Source organism: Hyperoodon ampullatus, assembly GCF_949752795.1.
Source record: "Hyperoodon ampullatus genome assembly, chromosome: 12".
Lineage (NCBI taxonomy): Eukaryota > Metazoa > Chordata > Mammalia > Artiodactyla > Ziphiidae > Hyperoodon > Hyperoodon ampullatus.
Window position 1 is genome coordinate 80,937,750 of NC_136925.1, and position 19,115 is coordinate 80,956,864.

The following is a 19,115-nucleotide window of genomic DNA, read 5'->3' on the forward strand; positions in this document are numbered from 1 at the left end:
TTTATTGTCCTAGAGACCTTTTCTTTCCTATGAAAGAAAAAAGTCCTGAAACAGATTATAATTGTCCAATACCTCCCCACCCCCCGCCAACACACACACCGAACCTCTGGTTTTAGTCACCTTTTTCTAGCATTTGGAGGGTACTTAAGCTCCAGTGTGGGCCAACCCTCAGGACTGTCACATACAGTTGTACAGGTTGGGCACTGTACAAGAGAGCCACATCTGAGGGGCTACTGTTCACATCATAGACGTCCCAGGTTTGTGTGTTTATTGTGATGATTTTTCTGGAAGATGCAGCAAAATGTGTTGTTCTAACAAAATCCATATATTACAACCAACTCTTAGGGGGTGGACAAAGCATCTTGATGAAGGAGTGTATTTGTATAGTTCCCAGGGAGGCTCTGTGTGGGTAGACCTACCTGCGCTTTGCTTTGGGTCACACCTGGAACTGCACGGTATGGTTTCCTACGAAGGATGCTTCTCTCCCGCTCCATGGACCCCAGCAGAGAGGCGGCTCTGGGCCCGGCCACCCTTCCGCTTGTTGGCCCCGTCTGTCCGCTCCACAACTGTCCGACATGACTCTCTGGGTGTCCGTGACTTTCCGTAGTGAAGGGCTTCTGTGGGGCCTTACAGTGTAGGAGGGGAAGGTAACGACTATGTCTTGGAAGAAGACTAAGCTGCACAGATCCCACGCTTCAGAGTGTGAGGCCCCTCAGCTGCCTATGACCACGCGATGTGGCTGGTCGACAGAGTTGCACTGGGGCGTTCCAGGGAGTCTGCCCTGTGCCCTCTTTCCTGGGAACCACGTCACCCCAGGGAGAAGTGTGGGGGTGACAGGGCATAGCATCTGTGGCAGGACCTGAGGCCCAGGGTGCTGGCTGGTAGGCAGCTGGTGTTCTCGGCTGGTGTCACAGTGGAGCCTTGCTCAAGATGGGTATCCATTCTAGAGGACTTTTTATGAGCACCTGAAGTATGTTGCCTTATCCCTATTGTTTTTAGATGGAGAAGTAGATACAGAAGTAGATACGGTATATACGGTAGTACTTAGATGTATAATGATGTGCTTGTGCCATTTGCAGGTTGGTTTTTGATCTAGAAGGCTCTGCTCTGCCCTGTGGTTCATGGGGATGCTTACAGCATCCTAAGCTCCTGCTTATGAGCAGAGGTTGTGTCCTGTTATCCTTATCTCTGTAAAGAGCCCGTGTGTATTACATGCAATTAATGTGAACAAATGGATGAAATTAGGCCAAGTGGTGAAAAAATGATGACCTTGTTTCATCCATATTTGGTACGGCTTATTAAATGATGTCACGCTTATTGTTAAAATAGTGTTGGTTTCTATTGTTGTCATTTATTGTAACCACCTCTGCATGGCAAGCCCTCTGCTGGGTGCTGGGGACACTGAGATGCATAAGACAAGGCCCGTGTCCTCAAAGTTTTCACCGTCTAGTGGGGGAGACAGACATATATGCCAGTGATTGTGGTGCAGTCAGAGGAATTTCAAAGCAAGTGTGCATGGCACCCACGAGGAGACCAGCCTGGTGAGGACAGGCCTAGAATCTGGAGAATAAACCATTAGAAGAACAGAGCAAGTGGTGTGGAAGAGGTGCAGTCTCGTGGGTGTGGGGCATCAGGGAAGTGCAGCTTCAGCTGGACCTGCAAATGGGACGGGGGTGGCAGCAGGTGGCACTGGACAGGTCAGTAGGGACCGAATCACACGGGACCTCTGTAGTAGTTTTCCCCGGCTGCTGTAACAAAGTGTAGACTGGGTGGCTTTGAACAGCAGAGACATATTGTCTCACAGTTCTGGAGGCTGGAAGTCCAAAGTCAAGTTGTCAGAGGGACCATGCTTCCTCTGAGGGCTCTCAGGTCGGGGAGAATCTCTCGCTGCCTCTTCCAGCTCCTGTCGGTTCCCCGTGACCCTTGGTGTTCCTTGGCTTGTGGACACACCACTCCAGTCTCTGCCTCTGTTGTGACACCGCCATCGCCTCCTTACCTTTCCTCTGTGCCTGTCAGCCTCTGTGTCCAAATATTCCCTTTTTACAAGGACACCAGTCCTATTGGCTCAGGACCCGCCCTAATGTCCTCAGCTGAACTTGATCTGCAAAGACTCTGTCTCCAAATAAGGTCACATTTGCAGTTGCCTGTGGGTAGGGCTTCAACATATCTTTTCATAGGGGACACAGCTCACCCCGAAGCAGCTTTCTTATGCTCGTCAAAGTTTCTTTTGTAGCCACTTGGGCTGTGAGTTGCTAGCAGAGGTCAGGACGTCGTGTGTGCTCCGGAGGGTGGGTGGCAGCAGGGAGAGCTGAGGCCTGGACCCGTTGCACAATACCCGTGAGCCTCAGTGTTCACTTACAGAATTGGGATGACACCTGGTGACGAACCATGGAGCAAATGCACGCAGAGTGCCCCGCACAGCCCCTGGCGGACAGGTAGCTTCTAATAAATGCCACTGCGCCTCCCTGAATGTGCCCCGAAGCCTAGGATCCTGGGGGCCCTGGCCCACAGCTGCTCCCTGTGAAGCCTAACGAGGCGGCCCGAGCAGGGCCCTAGCCTGCCTGTCAGGACACCTTGGGGGAAGGGGGGTGTCTTTCCACGAGCATTTCCTCATAGTAGTTACATGCATTTAAAAAAAAATGTTAACAAGTAAATATTTAGTGCTTTTTAAGGAAGCCTCTGGTAAGAAATGGCTGAGGAACAGAAGGGGAAAAAAAAAGCAAAATGGCAATAAACAGGGACAGAGCCCCAGGGTGGCGCTCCTCAACCTTCAGCGAGCAGAGGCCCACCCTGCAGGGCTAGGGTTGGCCTGGGGCTCTGCATTGCCCACAAGCTCCCCGCCGGTGCCCTGCCGAGGGCCGCCATCCCCACCTGGAACAGCAAGGATGTGGGGCAAACTAGGTCCCACGGCCCAAACCTATCCTCCTGCCTGTTTTCATACCTCCCGTGAGCTAAGAACGGGTTTTACATTTTTTAAATGGTCAAAAGAATAATATTTGTGACACACAAAACACAGGAAATTCAAATTTCGATGTCCACTCTCAGAGCACAGACACGCCCCCACTCTTTAACATTGTCTGTGGCTGCTGTCCCAAGTGCAACGTTGAGTGCGTGGGCCAGAGAAGGCATAGAGCCTAGAATGTTTGCCATCTGGCGGTGCGGCCCGGCGCAGCCAGCAGGGGGCAGCAGAGACCTGCGCGTGGGCCGGGCCTCCCGGGGCTCAGGAGGGGTATTTAGAAATGCGACAGGGCCTAAGCTGGGGTTTAGGAGGCGGGAGGTAGAAAGGCAATTAGCCAGGGGAGATGGGGCGGGGTAAGTGGAGAACGCCCAGGGTAAGTAGGGCAATAGGAGCTCTTCAAGGGCCCAGGGCTGGAGGCCCAGCGATGCCGGTGGGGCTGGGACCTCAGGCAAAGGCAGTAGGGAGCCACTGGAGGACTGTAAGCGGAGGACAGAGAGCATCAGCTTGGAGGGAGGGGCTATAGCTGGTGGCTGTGCCTCTGGGAAGCGACCGCAACAGTCCAGGGTCGAGAGGACGAGGGGCTGAGGTGTCAGGGCAGTGGGGAGGGGCCGGCAGCACCTGAGCTGTGACACAGCCCACCGCTCGCCAGCGCCCTGTCCCCTGGATTCTGCATTTTTGCCCAGGACGGGCTGGACGAACGGTGTCTCTCTCTCTCTCTCCTTTCTCTCTGCCTTGTTTTTCTCTGCTTTCGCAACTCCAGTGCACTTAGGGTGGCTCTCTTTTTGCTTCTGGCCTGTCTCTCTTCTTTCCTGTGGGTCCCGCAGATATGGGATCTCACCCATTACCAGCTGGTTCTACTAGTTGAGCACTCAGCCTTTGGGTGAGGCCTTTTTTGTTCTTAAAGAATTATTTTGTGGTGGGGCAGGGACATGGCTCAGAGACTCCTGTTAGAATTTGGTGACCACCATTGTGAACCCCAGAAAAATGCACACGGGCAGGTGGACTTAAAATCTGAGATAGGATTTCAGGGCTGATATGCTCCCTGAGCCCCCTAATTTAGGACCCCTGACAGGGTGGCGGTCAGCTCAAGGTCAGCTGAGGGGTTAACTGTCCCCGGCTTAAAGATTTTGGACTTGATATCAGAGCCATATGCCCTCCTCCCAAAGGCCTCCCTGTAATTCCTGATTGTCTTACTATCCCCGACCTTTCTCACATCTCCGGAGAAGACGTGAATACCTGTCTTTCTTTGGGATGGATTAAAGCCTTCCGAACACACAAGACCGGAGCTCCACTGACCTCCTAGGATGGCAGATCTGGCAGTTCTCAGCTGTGTTGGGCGTTGTGGAGCCTCTAGGGAACTTCCCAGAGCAGCAGAATCCACTTCTGGCCTCCAGCTGGGGTCGGAGTGGCAGTGGGCTGACCTCTCCCTTTGCACTGGGCCAGGAAACATTGTGTTCACAGAACTGCGGACTTGGAGAATTCTATTTTGGGGGCCTTAATACATCATAAAATCCCCTTTCCTTGAAACAAAAAGAGTACTATATCAGATGGAGTCTTATTTAGGAACTTATTAGCCTCTATAACTAGAAATAAGTAGATTACATTTTTTAAAAGATTAATTCAATCTCCATAACAATGTTTAAAGGAATGTAGTCATTCCATTATGAAATGTTTCCAAAGGACAAATGGAAGCTTAGAAGCATGAACTGGTTTTCAAATTATCCAGAATTTAAAAATCTAATCCAGCATCAACCTTCAATAAAAACAGTCATTTCCAGCAAGTGTGGTCTCTTACTCTGTGTGTGTGTGTGTGTGTGTGTGTGTGTGTGTGTAACAGCAGCTTTAGTGGAACATAATTTATATAACACAAAATTCACCTATTTAAATGTACAATTTCATGATTTTTGGTAAATGTATGGAGTTGTGCATCACTACAGTCTGATTTTAGAGCATGTCACCCCAAAATGGTGTCTGCCTTTTTAATCACAAGATGTGATATTAGAAAAATAATTTTAATCTATTACGTCCTGTATCTGCATCATCTAAGTTATATTCTTAGTAATAAACGACCTTTATTGTTATCTCTTCCAGGCAAGCAGGAGACAGCTGGAGCAAAGCTCTTGCAATCTTATCAGAAGCTGAGGTGAGTGTTGTCAAAGAACGGGCCGTCCTGGGCCCTCAGGGGCTGGAGCACGAAGGACGCGCTGAAAGAACTTACAGATCTCTTGACTTTCAGATGTCACTGCTTTGGAATGTAACTTTTTTAAAAAAGATGATAAAGTGCCTGAGAAAGATTCAGAGATGTTTCCAGATTCTTATGAAAAGCTAGAAGGAGCTAGCGTAGGATTTTCTCACAAAACATTGTGTTTCTTGAATTCTGAAATCTTGTAAGGAAACTAAATATTGTTTTTGATGGCACGTCCAGTGAGATTCTAAACCAAGCATTTGCTTTTATGAATCATTCATGTCGCCCGCATCTTGCCCAGTGCTTGATACCTTGGAGACGTTTGTGGAATAAACATTGGTGGATTTGAATATTGGCCTGAGACATAGTAACTTTACTGAACACCCAGCCGTCCTGAAGCTAGCAGCAATTCACACACCTGACTATGCTGAATTTATTAAAGTATCACTGAAAACCAGCAGCTTTTTTCTTGCTCATGGTGAGATTTTCCAATCTCAGGACTTTTTCATTTTTTTTACACCATCCCCCCACCCCGCCACTTCTTTTAGCCCAAACTTCTAATTGCTCTTATGGTCAATTTTTACATCCATGACATTTGGGGCATTCTGCTGAATGGTGTCCACTGAGAGGACACTCAAGTGCACACGGCACACACGTGTGGAGCCCGGATGCCAGAGCAGCCAGGCCACAGAGCCGGTCCCGAGCTCCCCAGCTATTTTGCAACACACAGATGGAGTGCAGTGCCCCGACCTTAGACCACATGACGCCCACTTCCCACATCCAGCCCCCAGGGAATCAGGGCCTGTGCAGAGCACATCCAGGCAGCCTGCTGAGCCCTCTTGTGAAAAGTGAGGCAGTGTTTAAAAAAAAAAAAGGCAGAGAACTTGAATTATAGGATAAATACAAATGTCGTGTATTTCTAAGACTAATATTTTAAGACATAACTCCTTTCTTACCCTTGTATTTTTCCTCGGCAGCAAAATTTCCGTGGTTCCTCCTTCTCCACCCCCTCTCGGTGAAAGCCAGTGCGGCGACGGCCCTGGCAGGGTAACGTGCCTGTTCTGTGTGCCTCCGGGGAAGGGGAAATGAGAGGGAAGTAGAGGAAGAGAGGGGACCTGCGAGCTTGAGCCTCACGGCAAAGGGATCCAGCCACGGCTGGAGTGGGTCATAAGGCGAGAGAATGGGGGCCCCGATTGGAGGCTGGGGAGTGCTGGGCCCTGCCTGGTGTCTGCGCTTCCGTCACGCTCTGGGGCCATGGGACCATCCCCCCGTCCCCTGCACTGTCAGTGGACGCATCTTCTGCCTGTACCCCATGTCCTCGCCTGCACCCCGCATCCCCATCTTTTTACTCATCATTTTGTTGGTTCTCTCCCCTAACTGTGCCCTTGAGCGTGGGCTTCTGGATGGGCTGCCATGTGTCAGGGGTCTCTGGTGGTGGAAAGGGAAATACAGGTTGATGCACAGGTGTGTGATTCGCAGGCCTGGGAGTATCTGTGGAAATGTGCGTGTGTGTCTTTGAGGGTTTGTAGCCACTGACATAAAGAAGACCAGGACTGTTTCCGTGCAAGGAAGTTAGCTGTGTGATCATGGAGGACTTACCTGGGCTCCCACCTGGGAGGTGGAAATAATTCTTCTCGTCTGGTTCACCTCCCATGGCTGGTGTGAGAAATTAACAAAATAACGTCTCTGCTGGTACTTGGAAACTGTAAAGTGCCATGGAAACACATGGTCTTGATTATTTTCATTGTTATTACTCTGTATTGAGGGGAGTAGCTATATCTGTACAAAGGAGGATATACCTGTCTGCTGGTGAGAGAAAGAAAATATGTATTCTTTTTTCAACTTCAAACTGAGACCCCGGAGTGACCTTCAAAATTCTACTCTACTTTCTCCTAGAGAGAGATTTTAAGTGCTCTGAAGTTACTCAAGCACAGATGTACTCAAGACATATTCCTGGGATGGATGGGTGGGTGGGTGGATGGATGGATGGATGGGTGGATGAGACTCGCAGAGGGGAGGGATCCCATTTCTGTTGTTTCTCTTCCTTTTGCTTCTCTCTTCTGTTTTGGGAGGTGGAGCTAACCCTTGGCTCCAGTCTGCTTACCTTGTCCCTCGTACCACCTTCAGCCCTTGTGTCACGTGCATTCTGCCTGTATTGGCGTCCCTTCTGTGCAGAGCTGGGGTGGGGTCCTAAGAGAAGCAGGCTAAAGAAGCAGGAATTGGTACAGTCTTTGAGCCCATGAAGTGTCAGCTGTTATTTCTATGAGGTAGTTGCTATCTTGTCAACAACCCCATGGTGATGCCCCTGCCTTTAATGCAGGTGTCAAAACTCAGAGGAGAGAAGCTGAGTAAAGAGAGGACAGTGCCCTCTGCCCCAGACACACACACACACGTCCGCACACAACCCGAGAACGCACACCCACCCTTGCCCACGCGTGCCAGGGTTTGGGGGTTGGCGGCCTGGAGGCTGCCAGGGCAAACACAGGTCATCAGACATAACTCTCATTCTCTCCTTTTGTCTCTGCTTTAGTTCCAGGAACTTGGTCAGTTTAAAGGATTTAACAAGTCTGTGGAAAATTTGTTTCTGTCTGTTACCACCCACATGAAAAGTAAGTGGATGCTTCTCCAGGGGTTCTTCTACCACCGTCCAGGCCAGCCATTCCCCCTGGCCAAGGCCTGGCCGGTGACCTTGGCTGGGGAAGGGCCACTCTCTGTCTCTGGCTCCTGGGGAAAGCCACAGCCCTGGGCCCTTTACCCCTCCACCTGTATTTGCATCAGCGACAGCTCTGAGGGGCTGGCGTGTGTTGGGACCTTTCTAGCTGCCTGGTGTAGAAGGGTGCCCCAAAGATTCCAGACAGTAGACTTGAGAACGGTGTGGTCGGCACTGCCTTCGGAGAGGAGAGGCTCTGACACATCTTGGGGGAAAAGATGACTACCCGGGCGCTTTGGCGGGGCATGTGCAAGATCTCCTCTAGAGACAAGGGATGATCCACAGTCTTACCCCTGCTCAGTGCATGCAGGAGATACCTAATAAATAGCAAAGCATGAGGATTCATGGTGGATCAGAAGGCAGAGGGGTGCTCTGGAGTTGCGCCGTCCTATATGGTAACCTCTAACCACACGTGGCTCTTGAAATGTGGCCGGAGTGAAATATACATTGAATTACAGAGACTTAGTATCGAAAAAAGAGTGAAATTTTTCATTAATAATTTTAATATCGATTATATATTTTCACAATACGTTGGATATTTTGCATTAAATGAAATATAGTATTAAAACTAATTTTACCTGTTTCTTTTTAGTTTTTAAAGTGAGGTTACTAGAATATTTAAAATGACATATGTGAGCTGTATTATCTCCCTGTTGGATGGCGCTACTCTAAAGGTAGTTTCAAGATAGAGACAAGGATCTCATGGGAGAAGGAAGCCCTTTTTAAAGGCCACACTCACCTTTGAGAGGCTCTCACTGTGTGTGGGTCCTTCCTCTTCCCTTTACTCATCTTTATTCTAGACGATTATACTGCAAAAAAAAATTTTTAAGTCATCTTTTCAGGGTTTGCTTCCCGAAATGGTTATAAGGATACCCCAAGTCTTGCTTTCACCTCAAGATGCGGTATCTAGTTATACAGTCTTTGTAAGGAACCCCTAAAAAAAACAGCTGGCTTGTTTGGCTGCCTTCTTTGCATTTGGACAACCAGACACTCGGGACGTATGCCCTGAACGCAGAGTAACCTGGGTCGGGAGGTCGCCCGTGAGCCCCGCCCTGACGGTGGCTCCGCCTGCAGAGACGTGGGGACACACAGTCACCCACGTTCAGGATCCAGCCCCTCGGTCCTGTGCAGGTGCCCCGGGTCCAGCGCGGTGTCGGGGACCCTCCTCCCCGCCCCAGAGCTCGGGGTGCAGGAACCCTGGAGGAGGGTTCCCACAGGCCCTGGCAAAGCTGCGCGCTCCCACCTGTCACCCTTGTCTTGATTTTCTAGAACTCTCCAAGTCGCAGAATGACATGACCGCTGACAAGCAACGCCCAGCTGTGGGTCCCAGGCAGTGTGAGGGCCGGTCGGAGAGGAGGAGCCAGTCCGACACCGCGGTCAACGTCACCACCAGGGTATCCCAGGCCTCCGGCCGCCCCATGATCACCCTCCTGCCCGTTTTCTCCGTAGATTTCTTCGGCCTTTTACTTCATAGTTAACCATCGAGCAGTCTGAAGAGCGTACTTACAAACCCGTCCATTGGCTGGGGTGCGGGTACAGGCCACATGAGGGTGAACATTCAATTTTATTGAATTTGGAAAGCGGTTCAGAACAGGGAAAGGCTTCCACCTCATTCCAAGCCCCCGGGGCTTCCACGTGACCCCCGAAGCTGCCTGCTGGCTTCAAGGCCACACCAAAGGCAAAGGCAGGCCTGCAATGTGCCCAGTTATTCCTGGTCTGTGGATACACTCATCCTGTCCTATGTCCTGCTTCCAGTAACCTCTGGTTAAAATCTGTCCCGGTCTCTGATTGAAGCTGTTGAAACCATAAACGCTGCACGTTCAGGTGTGATCGTGAGGGGGACTCTCCAGGTACTAACCTGGAAGAGGTCTCACCTAGTAAAGGCCTTTAGGGGAAGGATTACTCTTTACACCAGGATTGACCGAGCCAGAAGCAGGTGCACTGGAGAGTGAGGGGAAGTGGACTTTAGGGTCAGAAAACCTGGGTTCTAGTCCAGCTGAGGTGACCTGGCTGTGGCAGGTGCCACCACCTGGCTGTTTTCAGGGTTGATGTGACAGCTTTGGTTAGCTGGACAGGACACGTGCCCTTTTCTGCAGCCGTGGGCTCTATTCAGGATGTTCCCAGACAGACAGTTCTGTAGGCGGTGGGGTGAGCACAGCCTTACTCTCCTGCTGGGACCTCCACGTGCTCTCAAGATGCTAAATCCAGCCTCCATCCACATCACATCACTTGAACTCCCTGAGCCTCCGAGTGCCCCCTGTCCCCACCACCACCCCGGGGAATGAAGGTGATAATACCTGTTCTGCCCAGAGCAGCACAGTGATCTTGTAAAGATGCCCTGAGATAACAGTTAAACTGCTACCTAAGTTATCTAAGTATAAACCTGAATTGCCAGCACTTGTTACTATGTGCCAGGCTCTTGCTAAAAGCTTTACCTGGACTCTTTTTACCCTCACACCACCCCTCGAGGTGGGTAGTGCATGTGACCCTTAGTTTACACTTAGGGAAACTGAGGCTTAGGGAGATTGTCACATGGACCTGCTGACATAACCAGAAATGGTGGGTAGTCTTAGTTTGGAGGCCGAACTCTGGAGCAGCGATTCTCCACTTTAGTGCGTGTGTGAGTCACTTGGGGATCTTGTTGAAATACAGATTCCGAGTCGGTAGATCTGCGATGGGCATGAGATGCAGCATCTCAGGTGTGTTTCTAAGGCATTTGCTGGTGAGCAGGCAGTGCTACCACGGTCCTTGGACCTCACTGTAAGAGCAGGGCTTGGAGAGTGCATGATGTGTATACGGAAGGTCTTTGAGACCCTCAAGTGCAAACAAGTGTGAGTTCCTGTTGTCTCCACCACCCTACCTGTTGCCCCTGAATCAATGGATGGAAGGAGAGGGTCCGTGTGCGTTTAGGTGGCACTGTGTTCTGGGCATGATGGAGTGTTTGTTACCTACTTTATTACATTTCATACTTAACAAAATTCCTGAGAAAGATATTGTTACTCCCATGATAAAGATCTAGAACCTGAGTTTTAGTGAGAGGTTGCCCACCTTGTCTCGTAGCAATAGCTTGTAAAAGGTGGAGCTAGGAACAGAACCCAGGTGTGTACGATTCTAAACTCTTAACCTCTTCATTATATGCCCCACATAGGAGGAAAAATTAACTTTTTTAATCCTTAAAGAACCCTGTGAGGTCTGTGTTGTTACTGTCCCGTTAAAGATGAGGATTCTGGGGCTGAGAGATGACTCAGAGGGAACGTGGTCAGGGTGGCAGGGCCAGGTGGAGCCTGCTCCAGGGACCATTCCTGTAATGCCTGCCAGGAGATGCCAGCAACGTTTGCAGACTGGCACGGTTCCCACTTCTGGCGTCATGTGCCACATGCTGGGGCATCCCAAGTATCTGTAGGCATAGCTCCTGCTGTTCTGGAGCTGATGTAACGTGGCATCTGTGGCATCACCCTCCCGGGCTGCAGTGCAGTGGAATGGGCCTGCCGGATGAGTGCAGGGTTCTCTGAAGGGCTGGTGGTGCTCAAGGGTAGAGGTGAGGACGAACTGGGGGGGCCGTGGCTAGAGAGCCTCCATGGTGTAGACCCTCTGTCCAGCGTGTGTCCACTTCACCACCACGCTCTTGGCAGGACATGCTCATGACTTTGTAGGCGTTCTCTCTCCCCACTTGAGGATATGGCTGTTTTAAAGAGAAATTTAGCCAAATGTTTATACAGTACTCAGTAATCATGGCATGATCTATAAATGCTAAATAATTCTAGGGTTGGAGTATAAAGAGTACATCTTTATTTTTTAAAATACTTTTAAAATTTATTTATTTATGTTTGGCCGCGTTGGGTCTTCGTTGCTGCGCACGGGCTTTCTCTGGTTGCGGCGAGCGGGGGCCACTGTTCGTGGCGGAGCGTGGTCTTCTCGTTGCAGTGGCTTCTCTTGTTGCGGAGCACGGGCTCTAGGTGCGCGGACTTCAGTAGGTGTAGCACATGGGCTTTTGAACTATACGAAAAACCGTTTCTAACACCTTCATTTCTGAAATCCTCCCTTTGGATCTCCGGCTCCTCCAGCCCAATGTCTCCTCCCCTGTGCCCACGCTTTAGTGTCCCCGAGCCACCTGTCCTCTGGACGACATCACGCATCACTGTGCGTGTGGGATCTCGCGTCCGAGTCTCTGCCAGGCCTCTTGCATCTCTGCGGTTGCTTTGGCCTCTAGCAGGTCTAGGAACGTGCTCCATACCTGACCATCACGACAGCCCCTCCACTCGGGATGCCTTACCTTTGGGTCGTTCCCAGCCAGCCCTTGACACACACTCAGGTCACACTCCCACTGAAGACCATCCCAGGTGCCTCTTCTGCATAAGGCCTCCCACGCTTTCCCGTTGACTTTGCTCGTACTTCCGTTTTAATGGTGTGTATTTCTGATGAGCTAGTGAGCCTGTGGAGGGCAGACAAGCATCTCCTCCTCCTTCCCCCCCACCCCCCGCCTCCTTCCCACTCCCAGGACGTAGAGCAGCGGCACATTGAATAGAGTGTTGCCTAACAAATGTCTGATGGAACTGAGTTGAGTTCTGGGAATTGAGAGCGTGAACAATAATCTAGAGGTAATCACGTCTTTCATTTGTTCTGTAATAGTCTTAGCTTTTTATTCCTGAAAATTATGACCATAGTGCAGCTATTTGTATTTCCAAGTTCTACTTCCAACCCAGTGTCAGAACCTAAAGTCTCGATTTGGAGACTTTGTCTTTTCAACCAGGAAGAGGTTTACCTCCCTGCTCTGTACTGGCGCTGTCCGACAGAACTTTCCTGCCACTGCTGCATGTGGTGACTGAGCACTTGAAATGCGTCTAGTGTAACCAAGGAGTTGAATTTATTTGATTTGATTTTAACTGATTGGAATTTAAATAGCCCCATGTGGCTAGTGGCTACCATATTAGAAAGCACAAGATGTACATGTGATAGAAGTACCAACTATTAAAAAAATATTTTTATAAAATTTAGAGACATATTTTGATTTTTTTTTCCTTTTTTATCAGCACATTAGAGGCTGTCAGGCTGAATACTGTATTTCATGTGATTAAATGCCTGCATCATTAATAAGGTCAAATGCGGACATCAGTTTCTTTAAGACCTGTACTAATCCATAAGTAAGCCACCCATCACTGTTCATGAATGTCCCAAAGCTTGGTGATGTCTGCCTTGGGGCCATGTGTGTGTATGCATTTATCCAAACGGAAGTGTGGCCTCTTACTCAGCACCCGGAAGTTTGCATATTGGTGACATGCAGGCCATGCTCACTGAAGTCATCACATTTGAACAAACTCAAACTGGGGTGCAGACTGTACTATACTAATTCTGTGTTTTCTTTTTCAGAAGGTCAGCGCACCAGATATTCTGAAACCTCTTAATCAAGAGAGTCCCAAATGCCCTACTAGCCCTGTTTTGAAGCAAGAGGATATCTCATCCAGTCCAGCACCCAACACTTTATTCTCAGGAGGCTTGAGACACGTGAGTCTTGTCTGATATCCTTGACACGCGACGTGTGGTTGTTGCCATGACGTCAAATTGGATTGTTAGGCAACCCGAGTGCCGTGTTGTCTTGTGGGATAAACTGGAGCATAATATGGAGCGCAGAGGTGATATTTTACTTAGATTGAGAGCTGGGAAAAGCATGGCTGTGCTCTGACGGTGGTTTTCTTTTTTACATCTTATTGTGAACATTTTCATTCATACAGAGAGTAATTAATAATAAGCGGTGGTGTCTTTGGATGAGCAGTGTTTAGTTTTGATGAAGTCTGATTCGTCAGATTTTTCTTTCATGGTTACTTCTCTGTCTTATCTACCCATAAGTCATGAAGATATTCTCCAATGTTTTATTCTAGAAGCTTTATAAAAGTTTAGCTTTTATGTGTGGTCCATGCTCCAGCTCATTCCTTTTTGTGAATGGTGTAAGGTACAGATTGAGGTTCATTTTCCCCCATGTGAATACACAGTTATTCCAGCACCATTTATTATTTATTTTATTTATTTTGGCCACGTCTCGGGGCATGTGGGATCTTAGTTCCCCAACCAGGGATCGAACCTGCACCCCCTGCAGTGGAAGTGCAGAGTCTTAACTACTGGACCACCGGGCAAGTCCCTTCCAGCACCATTAAAAAAAAAAAAAAAAAAAAAAGGACTCTCATTTTTCCATTGACTTTGGTGTCTTTGTTAAAAGTCAAATGACCATGTAAGTGTGGATCTTTTGCTAGGTTCTCTATTGTGCTCCAATGATCTCTTTGTCCTTATGCCAAGGCCACACTGACATGATTAGTCCTCCAACTTTGCTCTTCTTTTTTTTTTGAGATTGCTTTGTGGTGTTTTAAATGTAGTGTCTGTTCATAGGCAGGCCTTTTTATTACTTTATTCATTATTCAAAAACATTGAATGAATGTTTACTCTGTGCCTAAACATGTGATATGTGCTTGATATGTTAGATGGAGCCTTGGGTGAGGGGCCGTGAGGCTTCAGTTACAGTCGTGGATCTTTAACTTATTCCGTGATCTTAAACAATCACAAAGACTCCCTAAACTGCAGAGTCCTCATCAAGGAGATGGTATCAAAGTTGGTCTTTTTTTTTTTTTTTTTTTTGGCAATACTGCACAGCATGTGGGATCTTAGTTCCCCAACCAGGGATCAGACCCGCACCCCCCGCATTAGAAGCATGGAGCCTTAACCACTGGGCCGCCAGGGAAGTCTGAAGAGTTCTTTTTATTTCACTGGATTTGCTTTGGGAACCAAATGAATGCTCATATTCCGTGGAGTAATACAGTGGTTAAGGACTCAGCTTCTAGAAACCAACGTCTTGGTTCACCTTCCAGCTCCTTTAGTGGGAAGGAGTGTGGTCCAGAGCTAGTACTTTAACCTTTCTGTTCCTTGGGGTTGTTGCATTTTAGTGGAACATGATGTGCACGTCAGACAGACTTCCCCAATCTCCATGAATGTCCAGTCGAATATTCAGAAGTCACGGCAGAAGCAGGCTAGACCTTGAAGGATAGCTAACATCCTTGATCCAATCCACTAAATGCTAGCAGCTCCAGCCCATCTGTTGGCTCCAACCACTGTCTCCTGTGGGTGGTCCTGCCTCCACGAAGACCCCTGCTCTGCACACTCACTACTCAAAATGTGGGACCCAGCAGAGCCGGCACCACCTGGGCGCTTGTCAGAAACCAGAATCTCCAGCCTTACCCCAGGCCTGCTGGAGTCCGAACCTACAATTTAACAAGAGCCCTAGAGAGAGCATATGCACGGTGAGGTTTCAGAAACACACAGGTTGAGCCCTGGCAATTTGAAACCCGAGTAAAGTATGGTGTTTGTTAAGGATTCTTTTTTTTTTTTTTTTTTTTTTTTTTGCGGTACGTGGGCCTCTCACTGTTGTGGCCTCTCCCGTTGCGGAGCACAGGCTCCGGACGCTCAGGCTCAGCGGCCATGGCTCACGGGCCCAGCTGCTCCGCGGCATGTGGGATCTTCCCGGACCGGGGCACGAACCCGTGTCCCCTGCATCGGCAGGCGGACTCTCAACCCCTGCGCCACCAGGGAAGCCCTGTTAAGGATTCTTGAACAGTCTGGGGCTGTGCTGTCCAAGGCAGTAGCTGTTCAGTTCACACAGCTCCTCTTGTGGGCCCTTCCCAACTCGTGCTGAGCGCAGCCTCCTGTCCTGGGTCGCACAGCGGTCCTAACAGAGCCAGACAGAGTTACCCTCCGCTTCTTGGATGCCCTGAGGTCATGAGAGTCTGGGGTGGTCCTGCCGGGGTATCTCGGACTGCTGGTGTTGGAGGCTGACTCAGCACCTTCCTTGGTGTTGTTTACAGTGGAGAATAGTTGAGAAAGGTGAAAGCACTGAGGAAATGCTTCCCCGAGGGGGAGGTAAGCAAGGGCGGCTCCAGAACATTCTCTCCTACGGTTGAACCCCATGGTGGGTACAGACAGGTAAAGCATAGGAGTGGCCTCTGGGAGCTTTTCTGAGATCCATGGGAAGGTTTGCTTCCACCCCAGGTAACATACGGGCTCCAAAGACTCCAGCTAGCTTGAGCCTTTATAAGGCTGATCCGGGAGGATGAGGCTAAACCCTCCTTCCCAGGGAGCCCAAACTGTCCACAGTCTGCTAGACTGGCCTCTAAGCTCCTTCAAGGCCCAGAAACCAACGCAGCGGTAGGGACATGGGCTAGGATCCACCCCACAGTGCTCCATGGGGCCCTGCACGAGCTGTGCACCATCCACACCTGCCCCCTTGCTCATTCCGCTCAGCAGCACTAGCCCTAGAACAACCAGACTCACGCCTGCCCCGGGCATTCCTGGGGCTGTTCCCTCTCCCAGGCACCAAGCTCCCTCCCTCCCTCCCTTCAAGTCTTTGCTCCAAAGTCACCTTCTCAGGAGGTCTACACCCTGCCCTGCTTTGCCTTGCCTTCACCTGCTCTCTGTTCACCTGCGTTCTTATCACCTTCTACAGCTATATAATTAGCTTACCTGTGGTTTATCATTTGCTGTAATACCCAGGTGCCCAGAGCGGTGCCCGACCCTTCAATGGCGCTCAATAAATATTTGTGACATGGTTGGATTCATTCCTATCAGAGCTATTATTGAAAGCCTACTGTGTGCTAACTACAGAGCTAGGAGCTTCGCCTCCCGATCATTCTCACAACGATCTTGTCCATGGAAATGGGATAATAATAAATGCTATTGTCCCATTTCACAAATGGGAAAACTGAGGCTCATGGAGGTTACGTGACTTGCTAAGGTCACGCAGTCACTGCAGAACTCTGACTGTGAGTCAAAGCCCAGGTCTTTTGTCTTATCCCAGGGGAGTTGTTGAACTCTTAAACTGCCCCCCACAGCCTGGTTCAGCTCTGCTCACTTGGGGCTGATTCACACCTAGAAGATCTTTCAGAGTCGTCGGGACGGATGCTCGGGTAAGAGGATGTGGCGAGTATATGCATCTTACTCAGACTGTTTCTTAGGGAAGTACCTCCAAACTATAGTGCAAATTCAACCCGGCTCTCTCAACTCCCTCTCTTCTAAACTCTTCTCCGATTTGTGTCCTGAACATTTATCATCATGAGATTGAATTATTACATATTCAATCCGAACCTGTTCCCCATAGTCTGAAGCAGTGTTTGTTTAAGGAAACTAAACACCCACAAAGCAAATACGTTTCGTTTCTTGTCCAAAGATGTTGCCTTCTCTTCTGAGAGACATTTATATTCTCTGAGAAACAGGAAGTTGAGGCTAGAAAAAGCTTATTAAATCTCTACTTATTACAAAAGTAGGAGTACAAATGGGCAATAAATAGGGGAAACACTCAACTTCCTGAGTAGTTAAATCAGTACGAAATTAAAGCAAGTGCTATTTGGGGACCATTTTAGCAAATTTAAGAAGTGACACAGGAACTTCCTTGGCGGTCCAGTGGTTAAGACTTCGCCTTCCAATGCAGGGGATGCGGGTTGGATCCCTGGTCGGGGAGCTAAGATCCCACATGCCTCATGGCCAAAAAACCAAAACATAAAACAGAAGAAATATTGTAACAAATTCAATAAAGACTTTAAAAAAATGGTCCACATCAAAAAAAAAAAAACCTTAAGACAAAAAAAGTGGCACAGCTTACTGCTGGCCAGCATGTGGGAGAGGCAGGTGTTCATGTGAACTGCTGGGGTGAACTGGAGGGCAACCAGCGATATACATCAGATGCTTTAAAATGCATGTCCTCTTTAATCCAAGTATCTTAGTTACAGGAAATATTCTTTAAGAATCATCATGAATGTTGCCAGAACTGTGTATATGTGGATGTCAAAGACAGCATTGTTTATAATCTTTTTAAATTTTGAAACATTGAAAATAGCCAAAAATGTCTAAAATAGGGCAATGGTTAAATAGATTATGGTACATTTATTCAGAGGAATACCTTGCAGCTATTAAAAATAATGTTAAAGAATATTAATGTGGAAAGTAGATATTGATAAAGATACCAAGTTATAAGATAGTATATAGTAGCCCATATTTATAAAAACAAAATGATTATACTGTAGACACTGTAAAACAACTGAAAGGATTATACCAAGAGGTTGAGAATGGTGGGCTTATGCTTTTTTTTTTTTTTTTTTGGCTGCACTGGGTCTTCGCTGCTGCATGCGGACTTTTCTCTAGTTGCGGTGAGTGGGGACCACTCTTTGTTGCGGTGCACGGGCTTCTCATCGCGGTGGCCTCTCTTGTTGCGGAGCACGGGCTCTAGGCACACGGGCTTCAATAGTTGTGGCATGCGGGCTCAGTAGTTGTGGCCCACGGGCTCCAGAGCGCAGGCTCAGTAGTTGTGGCGCATGGGCTTAGTTGCTCCACCGCATGTGGGATCTTCCCGGACCAGGGCTCAAACCCGTGTCTCCTGCATTGGCAGGCGGACTCTCAACCACTGCGCCACCAGGGAAGCCCAAGGGCTTATGCTTTTTTATTAAATATTTTTTGGTCTTATCTGTGTTTTCTGTATCTTCTCCATAAACATGTAATGTTTGTGAGAAGAAAAACCCCAATTCGTGTTTAAAAAAAAAAAAAAGACGTACCAAAAGAAACCCCCCAAAAAAAACCCTCCAGTCATTAGGAGCTAGAACTTGGTAGAGTGGTAAATTTTTAGCGATTCCTTGGGGGGAAAATCATTAGAGTTCCTGTCTGAATTTCCATTTTGCCTTCACTTCTGTTTTTTAAAAAATCTAAAAAGGAATGCATTTACATCCATGTTTTCATGCAGTTGACATTTTCCCTGGCAGTGAAGACACAGTGACTGGCAAAGTGACCACATGCCGGGCATACACATCGGAGTTCCTTGCACATGGATGGACAGGAGCTTGGATGATGAAAGGGTTTTTAATCTTTGAAGTAACAATCCAACTCCCTAGTTGTTTCTCTTAAACATCGATTTGAGATGTGGCATTTGGGTCACTACTAAGTGGGGAGTGGCTCAAAGCATTCACTGCCCCCGCTCACAGCACTCATTGGGGTTTTGGAGGCTTCCACTTTCCTTTAGTATTTCTGAACATCTCTGGTTGCAGTGACTTTTTAAAAAAGAGTATTGTATTTAGCTATATACTCATATTAATCTATTTTTTATTAAGAACAAAAACCAGAGTAAATAATAGACAATTATATTGAAGTGATCTATTAGAGGTCTATCTCTTGAAAAAATCATCTGAATGCTGTAATATTTAAGGTTCTACCATGTTTGTTTGAAAACAATATTGCAATTA

General features: G+C 48.4%; 1 protein-coding gene across 4 annotated transcripts in view; it reads left to right on the top strand.

Moving 5' to 3' along the window:
- SYTL3 (synaptotagmin like 3) overlaps positions 1 to 19,115 on the top strand; it is a gene marked incomplete at both ends in the record, with an annotated part of 76,408 nt that overhangs the window by 33,870 nt on the left and 23,423 nt on the right. For 2 of the 4 annotated variants that reach the window (XM_079716796.1, XM_079716798.1), the window contains 5 exons: positions 5,051 to 5,102; positions 6,122 to 6,191; positions 7,675 to 7,753; positions 9,124 to 9,248; positions 13,222 to 13,356. In XM_079716796.1, coding sequence (XP_079572922.1) covers positions 5,051 to 5,102; positions 6,122 to 6,191; positions 7,675 to 7,753; positions 9,124 to 9,248; positions 13,222 to 13,356 — 461 coding nt within the window. The remainder of the gene's footprint in view (positions 1 to 5,050; positions 5,103 to 6,121; positions 6,192 to 7,674; positions 7,754 to 9,123; positions 9,249 to 13,221; positions 13,357 to 19,115) is intronic. The other 2 variants (XM_079716797.1, XM_079716799.1) reach the window with 2 other exon arrangements.